Raw genomic sequence first — 20988 nt, 5'->3', positions numbered from 1 at the left:
GGTACTGAACTCTGAAGAAAAATGGTGATCATCTTCATTGTACATGCCTGCCAAAAACACAAGTCAGAGAATTTCACTGCACCGACCTCAGTTAAAGCACATGTCAGAGAAGCATAAAGGGTTAATTATCCTCACATTTAAAATATACTCTGTATTTACAGTCTGGATTTTGCTTAAGCCTCTCACTACAGGCTCTCTAAATTTCTCTTTTCAACTGCATAAACCTCGGCTCGCTTCTCTCAATGTAAGTACTTAGAGAGTATGACCAGATTCTGAAAGGCATAGATTCTGTAAATTTTGTAATATTTTGTGAGGTACCTCAATATTCCTTTCATTTGCTTCTTTTTTTAAAAACTATAAATAGAGCCGTTTTTCTGCAACCAGTCTCCAAAGGTCACCTTACAATGTTTTGCTATTTCCCGTATTAAGCAGCAATGCTTTTCAGCTGACATTCCAACTTCAAGTCATGCATATGAGCATGATGTGAGCTTGCTTCAGACTACAGTGAGAGGGCTGCAAACAAGACTGCTGTATAATTGCTGAGAAAAATAACATCCATTGTCAAAAAGGGCACTTCATCAAACAAAATTTAGCTGCATGAATACAAGTGTCTCCAAATATTTGGTTCATGCTAAAAATATAGCACATTTATTAAAAATATATATTTATAAACATTGGTATGAACAGACACAGATGTTAAGCGAATGAGAAAGGAAAAATAATCATGTACTGTATTTCTCCCCACATTTTATCAGGTTTAGGCAGACCTTGCTCAATGGAATTGTCTTTTTCATAATTGCACCATATGTTCATATTAAATAAAAAGCTTGTCAGATTCAATGTAAGTAAAAGCAAAAACCAAGAGGGAAAGATCATTTGACCTAACAGACACGTGATCTGTGCTGTGAAGCTATCTTTGAGTTCAATCTTTGCGAGTATACAGTATACATTTCTAATTGTATATAGTGTACAGTTTCTTTTCTTTTTTTTTTTTTTTAATTGTGTTAAAACAATATAACCCTGGTGGATTTTTTCAAAGCTACAACTCACATAATTGCAGTCATTTTCCCCCCACACCGAAAGGCAGGGGGCAGGACAGAAGAGTTAAGCTTGTTACTGTGTGAAAAAGTCTTGTTAAATTAATTGTGCTTCAGCCTTCACTGCCTGCAGGCAGTGCTTTTATGATGTGTTAATATAATACACAGTCAATTCTGATTAAACAACTTGTCAATAGTCAGCAATGTTTGTCGTCACTCTTAATGGCCGTTTTATCTGGTCTGTTTGCATGCCTTCTAGTTTACAATGTCGTGTAAATATACACAAAAATGATCACAATGAGGTTCAGAATTGTCCCAATAATTCCAAGCATTGCCAAGATGGTTTCTTCTTTGCTTTCCTTTTCTTGACTCCCTTTATCTTCTTCATTTCCACTAGTGATTACCATCTTGGTGGCCAGTTTCTTTATCTTCCCCTTCAGGATAACCTAGATTTAGGAAGAAAAACATCAAAATGGATTGTCAGTTTGAGTTTCTAAGCTCATATTAACAGTGGATGGAGCCAACTGCAGAATTTTTGCCCCATAACACTTCATATTAAGAATTCACTTTAAAAGGATTAATATTTTTACAAGCTATTTAGTAAATGCTTAATTAAAATGATAGTTCAGCTAGCCTGTAGATTACTTATAACGCTCCATAACATGCTCTGCTTTTATGCCAGCGATCATTCATAACACATATAACTCATCTGCAATGTCGTTATGAAACTGGTTAGAAACGTACCAACGAGGTGTGATTCCACCAGCATCGGTGGGGACTTTGCCTGCATTAGGATTGCAGGAGACCATCTTGTCAGGTTGCAGAAACCCTAGATTTACACTTCAGTACCAAGAAGCAAGAGGGTGAGGGAAATAAAACTGGGAAAACCTCATTTCTTTTTAATAGGCAAAAAACACCAAAGACAAAGGCATTTTGTCTCCTGACGAGAAGGAAGACAGCAGTGACTTCCCAATAAATAATTCAAAATAAAAGCAAAACCAAAATAACATCCATCTTGGCTTTTATTTTCCTCATTCTTAATGTACAATGAAAAGTTACTTGCAGTGCAGTGAGCTGAAATGTATTGATCTGCCTGCAGGGAGGATATAGCCATTTCCCAAGCAGCAGCCCCAGCCCCTGAACTGCTTAAAAAAGGAGGTTCTTCAAGTGCAGGACTAGCCCTGACTCCTGGCACTGCCGGAGCCATAAACAAAGAAGCTCCCTTGCTCTTCCAGCCGGGTGCTGAGACCTGGGTAAACATTTGATTGTTCAAATTAGAAATGGATAAATTCTATTTATCTGTCATTATCTAACGCTGCAAATTCTGATCTCATGGGCAAACCAAAGCGCCCCAGAAAACTGCAGAAGGCTGGCTGGTTTCCCAAAGCAAACTGATCTGCCAACAGCTGGGTTCAGGCGATGCCCTGCTGTTGTCTCCCAAGCTGCAAACCATATCCCGTGATGGTTCTGCTGCAGGGAGCAGTGGCAGGATGTAGTAAAAAATGCTCCCCAACAGCTCCTGCTTATAGGAGGGGTTTGGTTGGAGGAGAAAGGGGGCACAGGCACTTCCCTCATTCCTCCCTCTGCTAACACACGGAGAAAAGCCACTAGATCCCATGCAGCATGGATGTTCAGGGTGGGAAGGGCTCCCCAAGAGTTGGCCATTGCCTGCAGACACACACGTTCCCCCCAGCAGGTATCACCAGAGGGGAGCCCTGACCTGCAGCTCTACCGAGCTCCTGGGCAGTGCAGCAAAAGGATGGAAAAGAGCAGGAGACATGAGGAAATCCTGTGATGGAGAGACTGAGAGGAAAACCAGAGGATCCAAAGTAACCTGTACTTTGTGGCATCTGCAAGTTGTTCATATACAGGACGAGTAACTGCTGGCAACTTCCTAGAAAAGGCATCATGGTTGAATGCCAGCAGGTACAAGTGATTAGTGGTAAGGCAGAAGCAGGGGTCTGCGGAGGTGCCACTGGCCTTTATGCTTACACTTGAATTAGCATTTACGTGTTTTGCCTTAGCGTCACCAAGTGATTCAGCGGAAAACAAGAATGAGGCAGACAATAACCTGAAGGTACCCACAGCAGACACAAGTCAGCAGGAGCAGGGGGCACTGGGCAGAGGGATACTGCATCAGACATCAGTGTGTGGTCATCCAGCAGGTCTTTGGGTAACCTGCCCCAGGAGAGCAAAACTTCAGAGGCACCAGGTACTTCCCAGGGCATGCTGGCTCCTGCTGCCCCCCTCCAGGTTCCCTTCTAGCCTTCAGAAACTCTCTGGTCCCCACTGTTCCTCCAGCCACAGACACCTGCAACTCCTCCTGCAGGACCTACCTCTTCTAGCAGCAGAAGGGCTTCATCATATTTGCCACTGGCTGGTGTCCAGAGGAGGGCTTGGTTCAGCTTTGCATCTGGTGGGTGCCCTCCCTACCTTATTAATTGCCACCGTGCAGTCAGTGATATCTTAACAAGCAAATTGTCTCTAGTAAGTCACAGAAGAATTCCTACCAAAGCCATTGACATTAACCTCACAATGCAAGCACATCCACTCTGTGTGGCATCGGACCAGAAACCCAGATCCCAAGTTATGACATACAGTCATTACTTCACCTACAAAGCCATGAGTCATTTGGATGTTGTGTCCTTTTCTCCTTCAGTAACTGGGAGGTTTTCCCTCTGGCCAAATGCTTGCATCTCACTGTTTATTTGAAAAATCAAGTGGGATCACAAATACAGTCTGATAAAATCCCAGGCCTGGAACACAAGGATTCAAGGGGAGGGCGAAACACCTGCTGGCTGCTTCCCACAAGAGCTGAGCGCTCTTGATTCAGCACCTCTCGCTCCCACAGAAACTTGGTCATACCCAAGCATCTTGTGGGCCAAGGCCTTTTGGCTCTAAAAAAAGCCAGAGAAGGTACAATGGGTCTCTCTGCATCCCATGGTCTGCAAAGAGTTTCCCATTCACATCAACCTAAACCCACACGGAGCAGTGCAGAGCCCCAGCTGGGGTGGATTTGCACATGCACTGCATCCACCAACACTCTTAACTTGGGCATAGTGACTCTGCACCACATGTGCTAGACAATCCTGTTTCTAAGATTAATGCAAGCAGAAGCAGCATGGGGGCACCTGAACCCCTCTTATTAACATCCCCAGTCTTTTCTTAGTAAATCCAGAGTGTGCAGCATGAAGTTAGGTGTCAAACTCCTTCCTGCAGGACACTGTAGATCCTAAAATTAACGCAAATCTAAAAAGTAGTTAAATAATTGACAAAAGAAAAAAACATATCAAAGGCTATTAGATGCAAAGACAAAGTCTCTGACTTAGGAAATCCTTGAGTTGTAAATTTTATGGAAGCTAAGAAAGTATGCTGGGGAAGTACCACCACATCCTTGCTTTGTTATTAAAGCCTTTCCCAGGCACCCATTACTAGTTGCTGTGAGAGAGGGGATCCCTGGGCTGCACAATCTCTGATCTGAGGTTGAGCAATCACTTTTCTCCTCTTTGCAGATTCTAATTATTAGCAGGGAGATACTGAGTGGTTTCAAACCCAAACACTGCCAACGTGACTCAGACCGCCAGATTATTTCTGTCCAACTAAGGGAGGCCCCTTAACTGAGGAAGAAGGTCCTCAGTGTGATGTAGTGAAATATGCATGGAGAAGCTGGTGATGAGCATGAAGGAACAACAAGGAGGCAATAGCAATTGCGAGTTCATACATGGGCTGATGCACAGTGTGATTTGTTGGAGGTCATGTCTGTTGCTCCAGTCATACCTATGTGCTGTATTTGGCTCATGACCTGCATCCTTTTTGGATGAAACTACACCCAAAATTGTGCTCCAGCTATTCATGTGCTATAAAAACAATAGAAGAAATTTCAGTCCATGGGAGCAGGGGACCAGACAAAAGCTGGTCTGAAGTAAAACCCCCAAAACACATGTAGTGTGGACACTGGCACCATTAGTTTCCCTGGAGGGATTGCTCCAGCAGGTCCACACTGCTCGCTATTTTATACCTAAATTTATATACATATATATACACACCTATATTTTTATTTTTCTATATATATACACACCTGTTTTATTACCTAAACTACGAGAGAGAGAGCACAATGGGCTTGGTATTAATAGACTTTTAACATTCAAACAGGACAAGACTGGGACCAAATACAATTATATTAGTACTTTGCCAAATATAGCACTGTTGAAACCAAGGTAAGCGTTGACTTTGAACTGAGACCAGAACCAAAATTACTTCTCCACATTTAAGGACTGACCTTGGGAGAAGAGGAGCACTCTCCTAAAGGCAGACACAAGCCTTTAACCTTCACAGATCTCATGCTCAGAGTGGTATTTTTGCTGGCTGGGGTTTTTGGGTCTTTTTTTGCTACTGGGAAATTATTTGCTGTCACTTTTGGTATAATTATGCCAATTAAGAAAATAGAAAAATCTTCTGGCTTTCTGGGTATCTTTTTTCAGCCTTTATTATTCTCTTCTGGAAATTGATTTCATTTATTTGACATTGTTTTGTATTTTTAAGATTCTTATGACACATTGCTCCCTTTATATTTTTCTGGTAGGACTTCATGCTTGTCAGAAACACTCCTTTTCCTTACCCAGAACTGCTGCTAGAACTGCTGAGATAGGAGGGATAGAGAGCACTAGATTTACCAGTTCTTTAATAACTGTCCTTCTTATTTAATTACTACTTCCTTTGGAAAGCACTTTAGAGGCACATCAAAATTAATGTGTTTCCTACTTCATTTTGTAAGATTCATTATTAACCTAACATCAGCCTTTTGAAAAGATATATTCTGAAAAACTATGCATGAAAAGATGTTCCATGTATTCTGCATTGCACAGGGGAGAAAAGGACAGTTCGGTGGTTAGGACACTCCTTGCACTATTCATCTCCTTGCACTACTCATGACATACATCTATGGGAAATCCATGTAGTATCTCTCTGCCTCAGTTTCTCATCTGTGGGATTTTTTGAAGAACTGCTCAGCCTACGTTAGAAAATGATGCCTAACAAAAATGAGGCCCCACAAATACTTCCAAAAGAGGGAGACATTAACATGAAAAATTTAAAATCCAACAGTGCTATAAAATACACGCACTACCATCTCCCCAAATCTGTGGGACCTGTGAACTAGGTGAAGCATTTCTAGCAAAAGGAGATAATCCTTACTTGTCTTTTCACGCAGTGTGAGCAGTGACTGAGCTGAAGGTGATGGCTTAGTGGCAGGGCTTTAGAAAAGGCAGCAGCAAGTGCACGTTTGTGAATTTACTGCAGTATGTTTGTCACATCAAAGATACAAAGCACATCCCTTGTGAAGTACCTGCCCCGACATATCTGTCAGGTTTTGAATATGCTGGCACCTTGACTTGCTCTTGAAAAAGTTTTGTAACCTTAAATCATTTCTCTTTTAAGTCATTATTTCTGAGGTCCCCAAAGAGGCTGCGTCTGGAGGGCACAGCCAGCAGAAGCGGGGCTCCTGGGAAGTCAGAGGAGGGAAGGACAGTCCGGGCGCTGCCAGGGCCCTCAGTGCTCCTCCTGATCAGCCCGTGCTGTCATGTATTACCTGGCAGTTTGAGAAACAAGAATGAAAACTTCTGAAAAACTCCCAGGATCAGATGCTCAGCTGGCACAAAGCAGCCTCCCTCCCCTGAGTTCAGCTGAGCTACCGCTGTTACACCAGCTGAGGCTCTGGCGCCTTTCATTCAATCTAGCTGGAATATCAGTGAGCAAAAATTTTGTATTCTTAATCCATAATCACAGACAATCACCAGCCAAATTGTTTTGATATTTAAACTTGTTTACAGTCCCCAGGCTATTAGTTGTGATGACACATTAAGAGATAAGAGAGCTTTAATTTTCTGAGGATAGTTCCACCCTCTGGGGATAAGAAACACGCAGTGGAAACTTGTTTTGATTAGCAAACTGAGGAGGGCACAGAAATCATACGAAGCAGAGTGTGAGTTTGGTGCTGCTCTAGCTGACACCTTCCCTTATCTCACAAAGAAGTGCTTGAATTACCAAGCAGGGAGGAGAGGCTCCTAGAGGATTTAACCCCACTTGAATATCACAGCCAAGGGGGTTTTGGTCCTTTCCTCCTAACATGTTCTTTTAACCTCATTTTCCTTCAAGGGCAGACTTGGAAAAGCTGGGTGCTCGACTCAAGTCCTGGACAGTCCCTAGGCAAGATGCTGAGCAGGGCAGTCAAGTGGATACCGCACTGCGGTCAGTGGCCTGTGGGAGGAAGGCAAAGTTAGCACACACAGTTGTGCTCATTAGCAGTCCTTTTTCTAAGGATTACATTGGCATATTCTCATTTCTGTGATTACTTTGTATCCACTCATGATCCTTGTGCCATTTGGGCTGGATAAGTCCTCTCCTAAACTCCACCAACCCAATGTGTTGTCAGCTATCAGTCAAGGTCCTGCTCAGAGAAGTACTGGTGGGTGCAGGGACACACATTTGCATTTATTTTTAGAGCTAGATTTCACAGAACTGAAAGGCACCATATAAATGCAGGATTAGGCCAAGAGAAGCTCTGGGACCATAAGAAGCTTCACTAAAAGCTCGTTCAGACACAGCAGCTTACACAGGCTGTGTGCAGTATGTATGAACAGCAGATGAACTGAAATGGAATAAGCAGAAACTAATATACGATAGAAATTTGAATACCTGAGAAAAGCAAAGACCTGCCATAAAAGAAGGGAGTGAGGAGACAAGGAAAGGTGCCCAGGGAGAGGTCTTTCATTAGAGAAAAAAGATCAGAAAGAGCAGGAATGTGAGCCAGGTTCAATAACACTCCCCAGCAGTGAGCGGAGAGACCAGTGCCTGAAGCGAAGAGATGTCTCAGCGGAGAGAGGACACAAGCACTTATGTAGTCCTCAAGCAGGAAAATAAACCCACGTCAGGCTGCTGCTATGCTGGCAGGTTTTAGTCAGTGGGAAACACACTCTGTTTATAGCATTACAGCCAGGATATTTCCAAAGGTCTCAGCAAAGTGAGACCTCCTCTAGAATAAAGGCAGGCACTCAGCAGCAAAGAGGTTATTCTGAGAGGGCAGAATTCAAATAAGTAATGCGTTACAGGGCTCATCCTGCTCCCCACCAAGGGTCTGATCCAGTTTGTTCTGGCAGCTGTTTTTGTCCCCCGGGCAGCTCAGAACTCAGAGGAGGCAAAGGACTTGCAGCCGGTTTTACAGTTTTACCTTCCTTCTCCTCATTTATGTCTCTGGGATCATGCACAACCCTGAAATGCTCAGGACACCTAAGCTCTGTTATGAAAAGGCCAGATATTTTAAATACAAGTGTCCCTATCTTAGAAACAAAGCTATGATCTGTAGCAGAATAATGAGCCTTAAATACCAGGTTATTACTACAAACTCTCCTTTACCTGCCTCTGTGCAGACAGTGCTACCCACAGGTTCACAAGGAGCCTTTGGCTCCTCCACCTACAGCAAGGTCTCCCATACTAGGATTCATAAGGCTTCACACATCCTAGTTCGTGAAAGAAACCAACCTGACTGAAATGAGAGTAAGTCACCTTTTAACCCATAGCCCTCTCCCTTTTGATAGGAGGTGCACAATGAAAAATGGTTACTGATCAAAATTAGCAATCTGTTTAAAACACAAGTGGAAACATTTACTATCCGAACTCCAAATTTCACACATCCAGAGATGATGAATTTTCTGTCTGGGCCTAAACAGTGGTGAAATTTCAGTATAATTCTTGTTGGTTTAGACTGGCCTGTTTTGTGTTCACAATCTATTTTCCTGAATCACAGCACTGTGCTCAGTTGCTTGGTGCTAATGCTCAGAAGCAGAAGCGTTTGACTCTTGGTTGGTACTGCAGCACTCACTTACCATTTTCCTCCTTTTAAATACTCGGTATTTCTTTTCAGACCTTTTGAGTGAAAAGAGTATTTTCTCTCTCCCACTCTTCCCAAGATTAACTCCTGATGCCCTCTGTCAGCAAGAAGAGAGGAAGAATGACATGGTCTATGTTTATTTTGTTTGCATGAATCCCTCTGCAATGTGTGGAAATGTGCGGGTTCTGAAAAAATAACCGATGATCTGTGTGCTCCATTTTCAGATAATTTACTGCTCTGCTGCAATGAACAGTGAGTGCTGAAAGATAAAAGTTGCATATTGTGGACACAATGATGAGGAACAGATCTCTTGGGCTCCCTCTTCATCTACTGTCTGCTGAGCCCTGTCCCGCAGAGCCCAAGGGGCTCCTGCCCCTGATGCAGCAGCTGCAATGGGGAAAGAGAAGAACCAAACACCAGCCCCGAACGAGTATTTTGTGTCTCACCGCTGCTGTTTTCCCATCAGTGGGGGAAGGACAGACAGAGCTAGCCAAAGGCTAGATTTCCCAGAACTGCCTTATAAGATTGTCCAGTAAAGGCCAAACACACTGTGGTGTTAACGGGCATAAAAGCAGCCAAATGGAGCAGACCACAGTCCAGCTGATCAGGGGTCCCCTTGCCATTAGCTGATGCCAAAGATGCACAGCACAAGCATATAGTAATGCTTACCCCACTGTACATAACTAGAGTCCAGAAATCTGCAGGTCAAGGACTTGCTCCTCCAGAGAAAGCGTCTTTAGGTTTAATGACTCTTCATAGATTTGTTTTCTCTAAATTTGTCTAATTGCTGCTTGAACTCATGTTGAGTTGTTTGTTTGTTTGTTTGTTTGTTTTTTCTATATAGTGTCCTCTAAAAATGAATGCAAAAGATTATAAAGGGACATCTGGAAAAGTATCCACTTACTATATGGACCTGTTACTTGATTCCTCATTACGTAATTTGAGAAACTGTGAGTAATTGGCTTTTATTCTGCAGGCCACCTAGAATGCTGTAAGTCTCTTACCATATCTCTGTAGTCATCGTTCTTCAAGACTGAAAAATCCTGGCCTGTCTAGTTGCCCCCTGTACAGAAGCCATTCCATGCTTTTGGTTACCTTTCTTGCCTTTCTCTCTGCCTTTTCTAGTTATACTAGCGGGGTTTGGAGCAACAAAGGACAAAACCCTTCTGGACTTCTGGTATTAATGTGGAGCCTGTGTGCCACACCCTCTGAAGATGTATTGTCCTTACTCCAAAGATTTTATAATTTATACATACCAAGTTTAGTAGAAAGGACACCTTTGATTAAAAAAAAAAAAAAAAAAAAAAGAAAAAAAGGGGGGAAAAAAAGGTTAACATCTCTCCCTCTCACATCCCAGAAACTATGATAGAATAAAGATTGGAAGTTTGAAGTTAGAGTTCTCTCTCTCACTCCTTTGCCCATCTTTCCTGATCTTAAAAAAACAGAACAACAGAAAAACTCTACAGTGGGTACACCCGGATGCTGGCATACTTAGATAAAAAGCCCCAACTGTTAAAAAACTTAAAATTTGCATTTTTGCCCAGATAAAAGTAGCATTAGCTGAAATAGCTATGTGGAAGAATAAGATGTAAAGTATCTCTTTCCATCATTTCAGATCTCAACACCTCATTTTCTATTTCAAGGGCATCTTCAGGGTTCTTTTTTAGGAGCAATAATACATTGAAACCCTGTAAAGGAAAAAAATACAATACCCAAGTCTCGGTGAAAGACGGGTCTCCGTTATCTGCCAGAAGGCACATAACCTCCGTCATAAGCAATTTGAAGATTTGCCTTCACTACTGCATGTTGGAAGAGAAACTGAGGTGCTTCAGAAGACATTTAAGAAATATTAAGAGATAGAAAAGGGACACAAATTTGTATTAATTCTTTGCTATATAATACCTCTAAATTCAGCCAATGCCAGAAGATAATTTGTTCTGTAATGGATCAAACTACCTTTACCTCGGAAGTGACCTCTCCTCACAAAACAAATGTGTGCCAGAAGAGCATCCAGAAGCTTGAGGAATATAACACCTGAGCTTCTCTAGAAAAGAGCTGTTAGCTTGTGGGTACAACAACAATATAGAAAGCCTAAAATCTCCACTTTTACTTCCACCTATATCTTTATTCCAGAAATTAATTACCACTAGGTTAAGGGACACTGCATTTAATTCTAGCCAACAGACAGTTTCTGATTTAGGAAAGTTGCATTCAGGTTTTTTAACAGCTTTTAAAAATTGTAACCATTTGGTCTGAAATGATGCAATGCCAGCCATTTGCCTCAGGGAAAGTTTTTTCTGGGAAAAAAATTCACCCAGTTTTGCTGTTTAAAGGAATGATGCTTGGGAACTAATTGTTGTTTTATCCATACAGAAACCTGGCAACCTTATCTGTGAAATACTCGAGTATCTTCACTTTTGAAGCAAGGACTGCATTCTCAATTTTATTGTAGCTGAGATGGTCTGATATAAGTGCTGAAGAAGGTCTTGTGCGTCTGAAAATATGTTTTATTTTTAAATGATCAGTTTTGTAAAAGAAATTACCTCTATTGTATTTTTTTTCCTGTTTAATTACTCTCTTAGCTCAAAGAATCTTTGCAGCACCTCAATAGGTTGAAATGACATTGACAGTTGTCATTATAAAAATTCTAACAGCAAAAGGTTTTCAGTTTGCTTTTCAAAAATAAATTCTTTGGGGTTTTGTAATTAATGTGCAAAGACCAGCCAAAAAATGCCACAATTAAAGGTGATCCAGGATGAAGTCTGCCTCCTTCTGTTCACGTGTTATCAGGTAGGTTTTAGCAAAGCACAATTCTGTCCACCAAATTCCAGCTTCAGTTACAGCACAGTGCATTTGCCATAAAGAGAGGAGAAAAAAAGCTTTTGCTTGTAGGATGCTTCAGGTTTTTTCTCAGGCAGGAGAGCCTGAGAAGAGAAGCAGCAGTCTTTTGTCTGCAGCAGTGAGACGTTGCCCTGAGGAATGGGACAACTCATTCACACCCCGTTTTTCAAAGCTGTTCCCCTGTTCTGTGTACTTCATTTTCTGGGAGCCTGCTTTGGCCCTGGAGGCTTGAGTGTCTGAAAGTGGTGAGTGCGAGCCAATGCAGTGAAAGCCAACAGGAGCTGCAGTATGTGCTGCTGGGTACGCTAAAGAAATTACATCAAGAACCCACAATTATGGATACTGGTAATCTTACTCTTTTTTGCCTTAGGTTACCGGCTGTACTAGGGAGTAATGATACCCAGAATTGCTATTAAGATGCTGTTAATAGAAATAAGTCAGTGTTTGCACGTGGCAAGGACCTGCACGGTGGAACACCCTGGAATGCCCCAGCAGGAAATAATTTTGCCTTCACAGCAGAGTCTGAGCTATGCATTGAACAGTGAAAGAAAATCAAGTATTGAACTCACAAACTGTGTCATCTATTATGCATACCAAGCGAGACTCAGATCCTGGGCAAAAATAGTCTGTGACTGATGCACCTGTGCAAGGTGGCAAATTAATGGAGTAGAGAATTTTACTTGCAGCATTTCTTAGCTTCAAGTGCTGAGCTGTGCAACCTTGATAATGTTCTTTTCACATACTGTTTTGTGTGTAATTATTACCTATATCAGCCCAAATTTAAAAATAGAACGTTTCCCTATTGAATGCCTCTTTCAGGACACAGTTGCAGCTGACTCTTAAAGGTGCCAATAACCTGCAACTCACACTGGAGGCTACTGGCACCATGACAGCAACACCATCCGAACGCTGAAAATTTCAAAGCCTCTTTCAAAGTCCTGGGATGAGCATTCAAAAACGGAGGCAGCCGAAAACCCCTTGCTGCTTTTAAAATATTAGACCTAATAAGATAAAATAACAGATAAATTGAGGGAAGAAGATAGTTTCTAAAACAAAGTTATCAAAGTAGGATAACACTCCAGGCAACCAACTCCCACACCTTTTATCATCATCATTAGTCATTTATATTGCAGCAGCATGCGGCAACCCCTGCTGATGTCTGGGCTAGAAACCAGACACAGATAGCGAGAACGATACCTAGCCCAAACAGCTTACAAAATTACAGCAGTACGAAGTATTGGAAGGCAGGGGAAAGAACAGAAGGTTGAAGCGAGTTTCTGAAGGTCGATTTGCACGAACCCAGCACAGGAGAGCCAGGCCCTTGATCCACAGGAGCAGCTGTCCTCTGGCTTGTGCTCAGAACCAGCACAGCATGTGGGAGAGTGGCAGCTCCACTTGTGCAGGTCCCACACTCCTGGGGAAACAAGCTGGCTGTGTGGGGAGTAGCACATTTGGGAAAACATGAGTGAGGTGACACTTCTCCTCTTCACAGCTCGGGTTAGAGTTCTATGGCACAGCAGAAAAGTTGGATTCAGGAGTGAAAAGGTTGCGATTAACTCATTAAATGCTCTGGCAAGGCCATCAGGATGGGCAGTGATGAAAGGAGTATGAGAAGAACTGGATTTCCTAACCCCTGTGCACTGGTGCATTGCTATAACAAGTACGCGCTGTTACAGTGAGTGGTGGATATCACAGAGTCACAGAATGGTTGAGGTTGGAAGGGATCTCTAAAGGTCACCTGGTCCAACCCCTTTGCTCAAGCAAGACCACCTACAGCCAGTTGCCCAGGACCATGCCCAGAAAGTTTTTCAATATCTCCAAGGATGGAGACTCTGCAACCTTTCTGGGCAACCTGTGCCAGAGCTCGGTCACCCTCACAGTAACATGCTTCCTGATGTTCAGAGGTTTCCATTGTTCAGCAAAAGATGTCACCATGCATATGGAGCAAAGCCATTTGGATTAATTTTTTTTTTTTCCTATAGCTTATTCTGATTCTCTTTAAAAAGATACAAATGATGTGGCTATAGATCTGGAGAGATTACTTGCATACGTCTTCCAACTCTATACAGTATGCCTAACAACCCATGTTCTTTGTCTGCAGTGGATACTGTACTATATAAGGAACATATTTTGATAGCTAATGTAATGCAACATACACATCATGTTGCCTCAAGGTCATGGTAAATTGTATATGTTTATATGATGCATCTTGACATACTCTAATGTAGTGCCAGTAAGTTAAAACAATGCCCATATAAAATGTGAATAAGACCAAGAGCATAACCACAAACCTGAAAATATTTCACTGCTTTCTTATATTAAGGATATTCAGTAGCTTATTGGTAATTCTTCTTAAGGATTTAGGGAGAGGAATGTATATTTTGCTACATTTTTCTTCAGTGGACACCAAGCCAAATTCTGTTCACAAAACCTTGAGTAAAATTACTGTTAAAAGGAAAGCTAATCTGGATTTATGCCCCCAGAACAGAGCGCCAAATTTAACCCTGATTTCTTTTAACATGTAATGGATTCTTTAAAAATATTGCTTGCAATAAGGAGGCTTATAATAATAAATAAAATATTCATAGTATCCGAATTATGCAAAATTGGTCATTGGAAATGATTGCGTGTAAGTCCCAGAGTCCTTATAACACACAGAGAGAGCACTGAGTCCCACTGAACTGGTATGATAAGAAAACGAATAGCAGCATGCCTAGAAACAGTAGGTTGGTAATGTTTCTTTCAACTTAATTTTCAAAACAAAGTGTTTATCTGTTATGAATTGTTGCCCAAGATATTCTGCATGTTCACACAGACCTGTTTTCTATTCTAGCAGCTGTTACACCATCCCTATAGGACTGATACTTTCTCAGTTATGATACTTTGCTCATGTGTGTAAAGCGTCCATTTGGCTCTACTCACATTTTTAAAGTCAAATGGTCCTCTAGGGAGTTGTTTATCCATTTCTTCCCCTTTCATGCTGTAAGGCAGCATCAAGGACTGCTGGGGTGGGGTGACTGGGAGAAATGAGCATACCAGTAAAAAAAGAAAACAAACCCAACTTGTGGTCATGGACCGTTTAAAACCCACAGAAAATGGCAGCCCTGCAGTGGAACAATGTTCTTCAGGCACTGGTGAGAGAAAGGACTTTCCTCACAAAGCAAAATTAGGAAATGAGTACTAATCATAGAAGAGATGTTCAGGTATTTCCAGTTCACGACATTTAAGGAAATTCTAATAGAAAAAAAAAATTGAAGATCCTGCATGAGTTCCATATCTGGGATTAAAAAAAAAAAAAAAAAAGGAAAAAAGATACTTGGGGCATATTTCTCCAAAGGCCATTTAAGGACTAATTTAAAAGACTTGAACTAATATGACTTAACCTGAAAATTCTGATAGGAATCATTCATACTCTAAGAAAACTTCTGGATTTCTGGATTTGCTTTACTACATAGGAAAGAAATGGAAGGCTGCTTGATGTGCAAAACTCATGTGCTGGTTCAATTCTGGACTGAGAAATTATACCTTCTAGTGAATACTCACAGACACTGGTAAACATAATTAACCTATTCAATGATACCATAGCATTCCTAGATATTAAGATTTCAGAACCTATCTGTAATGTAAATTAAACAGGCAGTTGTACTGATTAATGTTAGATGTGAAAGGAATAAGACTACGTGACTGAAAAACTGAATGTGCAAAGTGCTTTAAAATAGAGTGTCACTCTACCACCCATCCAGAAAACCTGAGGCAGAGCAAGATGAAAAACTTTATTTAAATTCATGAAGCTGCCCACTGAAGCTCCAGAGAACTGAGCTCTTCTTCTCAGTTTCCAGATCAGTACCCTATTCTTTGGACCACATTGTCTCTCTGGACCATCTGGTTTAAACTGATGCAGCTCAGCTTCAGTTTATACTGGTTGCAGTCTTGCAGTATAAGCTTTTTAACAAGTTACTTTGTAGCACAAACAATTTAATTCAGCTTAACAGAAACATAGAAATAGAAACAGTAATATGTCTTTTGACCTTTGCTGTTGGCTACAATCAAAACCATGCAACAAAAAGAGCGGAGAGGAAATGTAGGACATACACTCAAAATGATGAAAAAAATGTTTGGGCACGTAACATGGTACATTGAAGAAAACATTCAAGAACAATTCATCCTGCTGAAAATATTATTCCCATGAGGCTGCAAGGGTCAGTGTCATCTTAGATTATTCACCGTACAAGTGCCAGCCATAGAAGAAGACCCACCCACAGGCCTTATACTCTTGGGCAGGAGGTCACTAAACACTAGCAATTGATCTATGGCTCTAGAGACTCCAAGGAGGGGCACAAAAAACCAAATAAAATGTGCAGATTTTTTTTTTTTTTTTGTTATTATACATACTATTTTGCTAAAGAAGAAGATGAATAAAGCATTAATAATGACACTATCCTGTCAATTCAGTGTTAATCAATGCCAATGATGAATGAAAATAAATTAACACAACTCAGAAAAACATCCTTAAACTAAATTCCTCTCCATTTCCTTCTGATACAGAAGGAACCTTCCAAAGATTTCTCTTTGGAGTCATTTTTCTCCAAAGACTTCCCAGCTGGTTAACTGCATTCACAGGAGCCTGTCTAACTTAAGAACTCAAGCTAATTCCTATTTTGCTTGTCCTATCAGTCCTCAGCTTCTCCCAAACATCACTGACACAGTTAACACATCCGACCCTTGTTTTCCTCACAGGGTTGGGACTTTGTGTGACCCTCCAAACCACTCTTTTTTATACTGAAGCTAGAAGCCATGTTTCCCATGCCACAGTTTCAACAGGGGACATCCTTTTGTCACCCAGAGACCCTTTCTGTTGAGTTTGGCAGGGGCATTGCCTCAGTCAGACCACAGACCTGGCTCTGCATCTCTGGAAGCCTTTCAAGTTGCATTCTGACATTTGAACCATACTTTTCAATTTGCTAGATCTCCAGATGACAAGCACACTCCAATAATTCACATTGAAACTGCACAGTGACTGGTGACTGAAATGCAGCCAGCTCTCGAGTGAAGTACAAGCAGTTACAAACCAAAGAACCATGCCAAACGGTCCAGAGGAGAGGAAGGGATGAAGATTTTTTTCCTGAAGAGAAAGCGTATGGCAAATTTATATAGGGAAATGTCTTATTCCATGAATAAAAAGACATAACCTTTCTTTGCCAAAAACTGGAGAGCCTAAAAGCTCATAATTCTACATTAGTACAGCAATCATATTAGCTTTCCTGTATTTTTAAAACCCAAGACAAAAGTTTAATGCTTCTGACTTTGCTTTTTAAATAGAAAGTAAGAGTTACACTAGACAAACTCCAATTTAAAATCTCAGCGGGGCTGACAGCTGTGTTGAAGAAGAAAGCTTTTTCATGGTACAAGCTTGTGGGTTGATTTTAATAATGACCATTTTCTTTCCATAGATCCAATATTTATATTCTTTTTGTTATTTGAAAACCTGTCTGGAGACACATAAATCTGCCTGCATCATAATTACACTTGCCTACATTTCATGCCTATAATCAGACTAGGACCTATGGCAGCAGCCATAGGAAAACTGGACAATCTCTTCTGCATGGGTTCATAAGAGAGACTCCAGTTATTTTTCTAAAAGTATAATCTATTTTATGGAGAAGAAATTAATTCTCTCAAATCTTCAGGAAGCTAAGGTTTGGCCAGGAGCATTTTTTGGCTTACTTCTGAAAGAAAACTTCCAGAGGACTCCTGAGTCTGTCTTCCCAAGCCCATGACTCTCTTCCAGTTGCTTCCAATTCCTTCTTCCTTTCCCCAGTCCTTTCTTCACTGGAGCTTCCTTCCAGGGTGCAAGCCAAAGCAGGAGCTGCTCACTGGCAGGGGGTGGATGCAGGTAGCTTGCAGAGCAAAGCAGCATTGCTGTGGCTCACTGTGCTCCAGGGGGAGAGGAAGATGGATGTAGGCTGGTGGAGTCCTTCCAAGAGAAAGCTTAGGGTTGTACAACTCATAGCCACATTCAAATCCCCACAAACAATCCAAGAATCAGGCTTTTTATAGAAACCCACTGGCAGTGTTTTACTTTGAATACTGCTGCTTCTTGGACTACAAATGTCAAAAGCATATCTGTAGTGATGCGCTGCTGCAGGCTGGCCTTGGGAAACCCTTCATAAAAATCTGTCAGTGAGGCTGGGTAACTTCCCTCCTCTGACGAAGTCATCCGCTCTGGTCATGGCTATGCTCTCTGCACTCTCCCTGGGGCTAAAGTAAACATTACTGAGGAGAAAATGTGCATGACTTACAAATGCACAGCACTTCACTGCATGCAGGTATTTGCAAATAATTAAGGTCAGAATAGCTTTCCCAGATACCAGCATGTACACCATGCTCTACCAGTGCAATGACTGTGCCACCTTCCATACGCTTCACAACCGGTTAAGAACAAACTCTTCCACACCACGCTTGCAATAACATTTTTGCTGTATGCTGTTGCCTGTCACAGGAAGGATGGCTGAGTGGCCAAAGCACCAGGTGGGGATGGGGAGTTAGGGCCTCTGGGGGCACCTCCATGAGCACAGGACATCCTTTGTAGTTGGGAAGTTGGTCAGAATGAACAATCCTGGCTCTGAGAAACTGCATCTCCATCATCCCCGCTCATTAGCACCCTCTTCCCAGGTATGTGCTGCCGGCAGGATGCTGTGCAGAGCTACCCAGCGTTTCATTAAAGCACATGATTTCCACCTTGTCAAAGCACTGTATGGGCTGCCTCTTCCTCACTGTTGCCAGGTGGTAATTGCTAACCAGGAAAACAGGGATTTGCAAAAATGACTACTCTTCATAGATGGCACATTACCCTCTCTCAAGAGCCATAATCCCTCTGTTAGCACAAGTTTCTGTTGCCTTCCTTCTGTTTTCTTATTCCTGACTTCTTCTAAATGTTAATTTGGGGCTTTTTTTCTCTGTCATTGTGCTGTCAAAACTGTAAACACTAGAATATTACTAGGCATCTCATCAAAGGAAGATTTACAGATGTTTGCTCTGCATTATTTTGTTATAATTTTACACATTTTTTTTTAACAGCACAGTAAACAAGGTATTTAAAACCTCCCAAACACGGCTTATAAATTCCCCCTGTTCCAACTTGCAGTCACTTATAACTGACATCAGCTATATCTCTGCTGCAGTTACAGGACTGCTGCACACATCACCATGCCTGGGGTAGCTCCAGCATAGCCAGGTGGGAGCAGAAGTCTCCTAGAAAGTACAAGGGCCTGCAACCCCCATGAGAAGCAGCTACCTGAAACCACAGTCACAGTCCTGCTACATCCACTGGATGCACCCCAAAGCCTACACCCTACCATCTTTCCTCTGCCTATTATTTAATCCAGCTAGATCAATGCCAGGTGGGTACATTTATACAGGTTGTTTAGTATGAGTGTAAAAAAACACCCCAAATGGAGATATGCAGTCATTTTACAAGGAGGAAGAATAAATCAGTTCCTTTCATTGTCAATCATTTTCATGGAGTTTTGTGGCTGACAAACAGGCTGTTTGATGAAACTAAACAACACTTGTGCTAAATCTCGGAAATACCCAGTGGCAGAGCAGCTCTGCTAACACCAGTGGAGATCTGCATGCAAAGGCATTGTGCAGACACACAGAGATATACCCTGAACATTTGCTGAAGCCCTAAGTATGTGGCAGATAAATGTCTGAAACAGGAAGAAAATGGAAAGAAAGTTTCAGGTAAAGAAACAAAGTGCAAAGGCACAGTCTGTTCATATTTTCTACCACAGCAACTTGTACTGGTGGTGATGATGAAACCAACCAGTGTTGTGATACAGCTGTGAAAGAAATCAGTGGCACAATTCTCGCTGACTCCACCAGTTACTGGATTAGGCTTTGAAAGCAAAAGTTGTCCAGACAAGCGATAGTGGCAGAAACAAACAAAAAAAATACTTTTTCATAACTCAGCCACCCAAATTGCTAGCATATGGGGTTAATACCCCATATCCCTGTGTAGTCCCTGAAAATGACCCACATAGTAAGTTATCAGCTCCAGTAGCCTCAGAGAAGAGGACCATGTGACAATGAAGATTCATAGAAAGTCCCCTTCTCCTGGCTGTCCTACTCTCATCTAGTAACACCTTGTACCAAGAACAGCCCCTGTCTCATGCTGCAGCATTGCTTTCTAGCCTAGATATTTAAGGAAAAGTATAGATACACCCACAGAGACATCAGCAAAGAGCAGCAGCAAATGATCTTCACTGCAAAAACCATTAAAGATAATGAAAGTATTAATCATTCATACCAAAAATCAACATAAAAAATCCACATGTAATGCTGATAACTGGGACCAGGTATGTGGTAAAGCAGCCAGTGAAACTAGTTACTCAACTTTTGGCCACATTTTGTTGTTCTGTGTGCTTGCAGAGTTACTTATGGAAGCTGCATTCACTTAGAATTTAATTCTCTAGAAAGGCTGTTTTTCTTACTGTTTGTACAGTATCTACCACTGTCAAGCCCTGATCTCAATAACTGATAAACAGCTGCAATCTGTGTGATAAGCACAGGACAAAAAGGCTCCCAAATTTCAAGCACACCCTCCTCTTGGGTAGGGTTCTCATTCTCGGAGGGACTTGTGCTGAGCCTTACAGCCTTTTTGAGCGCCTGCAGCTCCCGTGGCTGCAGCAGGGCCAAATCCTGCCAACGGCTCGTGGAAGCACCTTCTGCTGCTGCCTCTTGCCCACAGCCAAGCAGAGCACCGAGCTCTGCTCAGCCTCGTTGTTTTCCATGTGTCCTTCGGACCTGAATTGCACATGTGCCGTAATAGATCCAAGAGGTTTCCTTTGAGCTCATGGTCCTGCACAAGCATAAATCGATGTATTTATTGTATTCTAGGTTATGTGAAAAAACATCAGCCTTGCATATTTGTGCTGTATCACCCAATCAGTAAGCTAGAAGTAGGGCCAAATCTTGAGAGGGTTAAGCCAGTCAAACTACATCAGTGAACACTGTCTGAAAGCATAGACATTGTTTGGCATATATCTTAAACTGTCAGGAGGAGCGGTCCGTGAGGAATGCAGTACTTGACCTGTCAGCATGATACAGATCATTTACATAGCCTTTTACAAACATTAACAGATTAATCCTCACCTTGGGACACACAAGCAAGGTTCAGTAGCCCTGATGAAGAGATTTGGAAGCTGACTCACACAGTGGTTGTAA

The 20988-nt window shown here is 41.8% G+C and overlaps 1 protein-coding gene across 1 annotated transcript; it reads right to left on the bottom strand.

Annotated features, from left to right (window-relative positions):
• Positions 1–1297: 1297 nt before the first annotated feature.
• Positions 1298–2655, bottom strand: LOC104037549 (protein TUNAR). Its single transcript, XM_075711765.1, has 2 exons — positions 2629–2655; positions 1298–1483 (listed from the first exon to the last, which is right to left on the bottom strand). The coding sequence occupies exons 1-2, from the start codon at positions 2653–2655 to the stop codon at positions 1298–1300; spliced, it is 213 nt and encodes a 70-aa protein (XP_075567880.1).
• Positions 2656–20988: the final 18333 nt, after the last annotated feature.

This window comes from Pelecanus crispus, chromosome 6 (genome assembly GCF_030463565.1).
Source record: "Pelecanus crispus isolate bPelCri1 chromosome 6, bPelCri1.pri, whole genome shotgun sequence".
NCBI lineage: Eukaryota > Metazoa > Chordata > Aves > Pelecaniformes > Pelecanidae > Pelecanus > Pelecanus crispus.
This window is presented reverse-complemented; position numbering and strand designations above follow the sequence as displayed.

Coding starts and splice junctions, on each gene's coding strand:
- LOC104037549 (XM_075711765.1), bottom strand. CDS start 2,655: ATGGGATCTAGTGGCTTTTCTCCGTGT. Junction 1,484..2,628: donor CTAGTGGCTTTTCTCCGTGT/GTTAGCAGAGGG, acceptor TCCTAAATCTAG/GTTATCCTGAAGGGGAAGAT.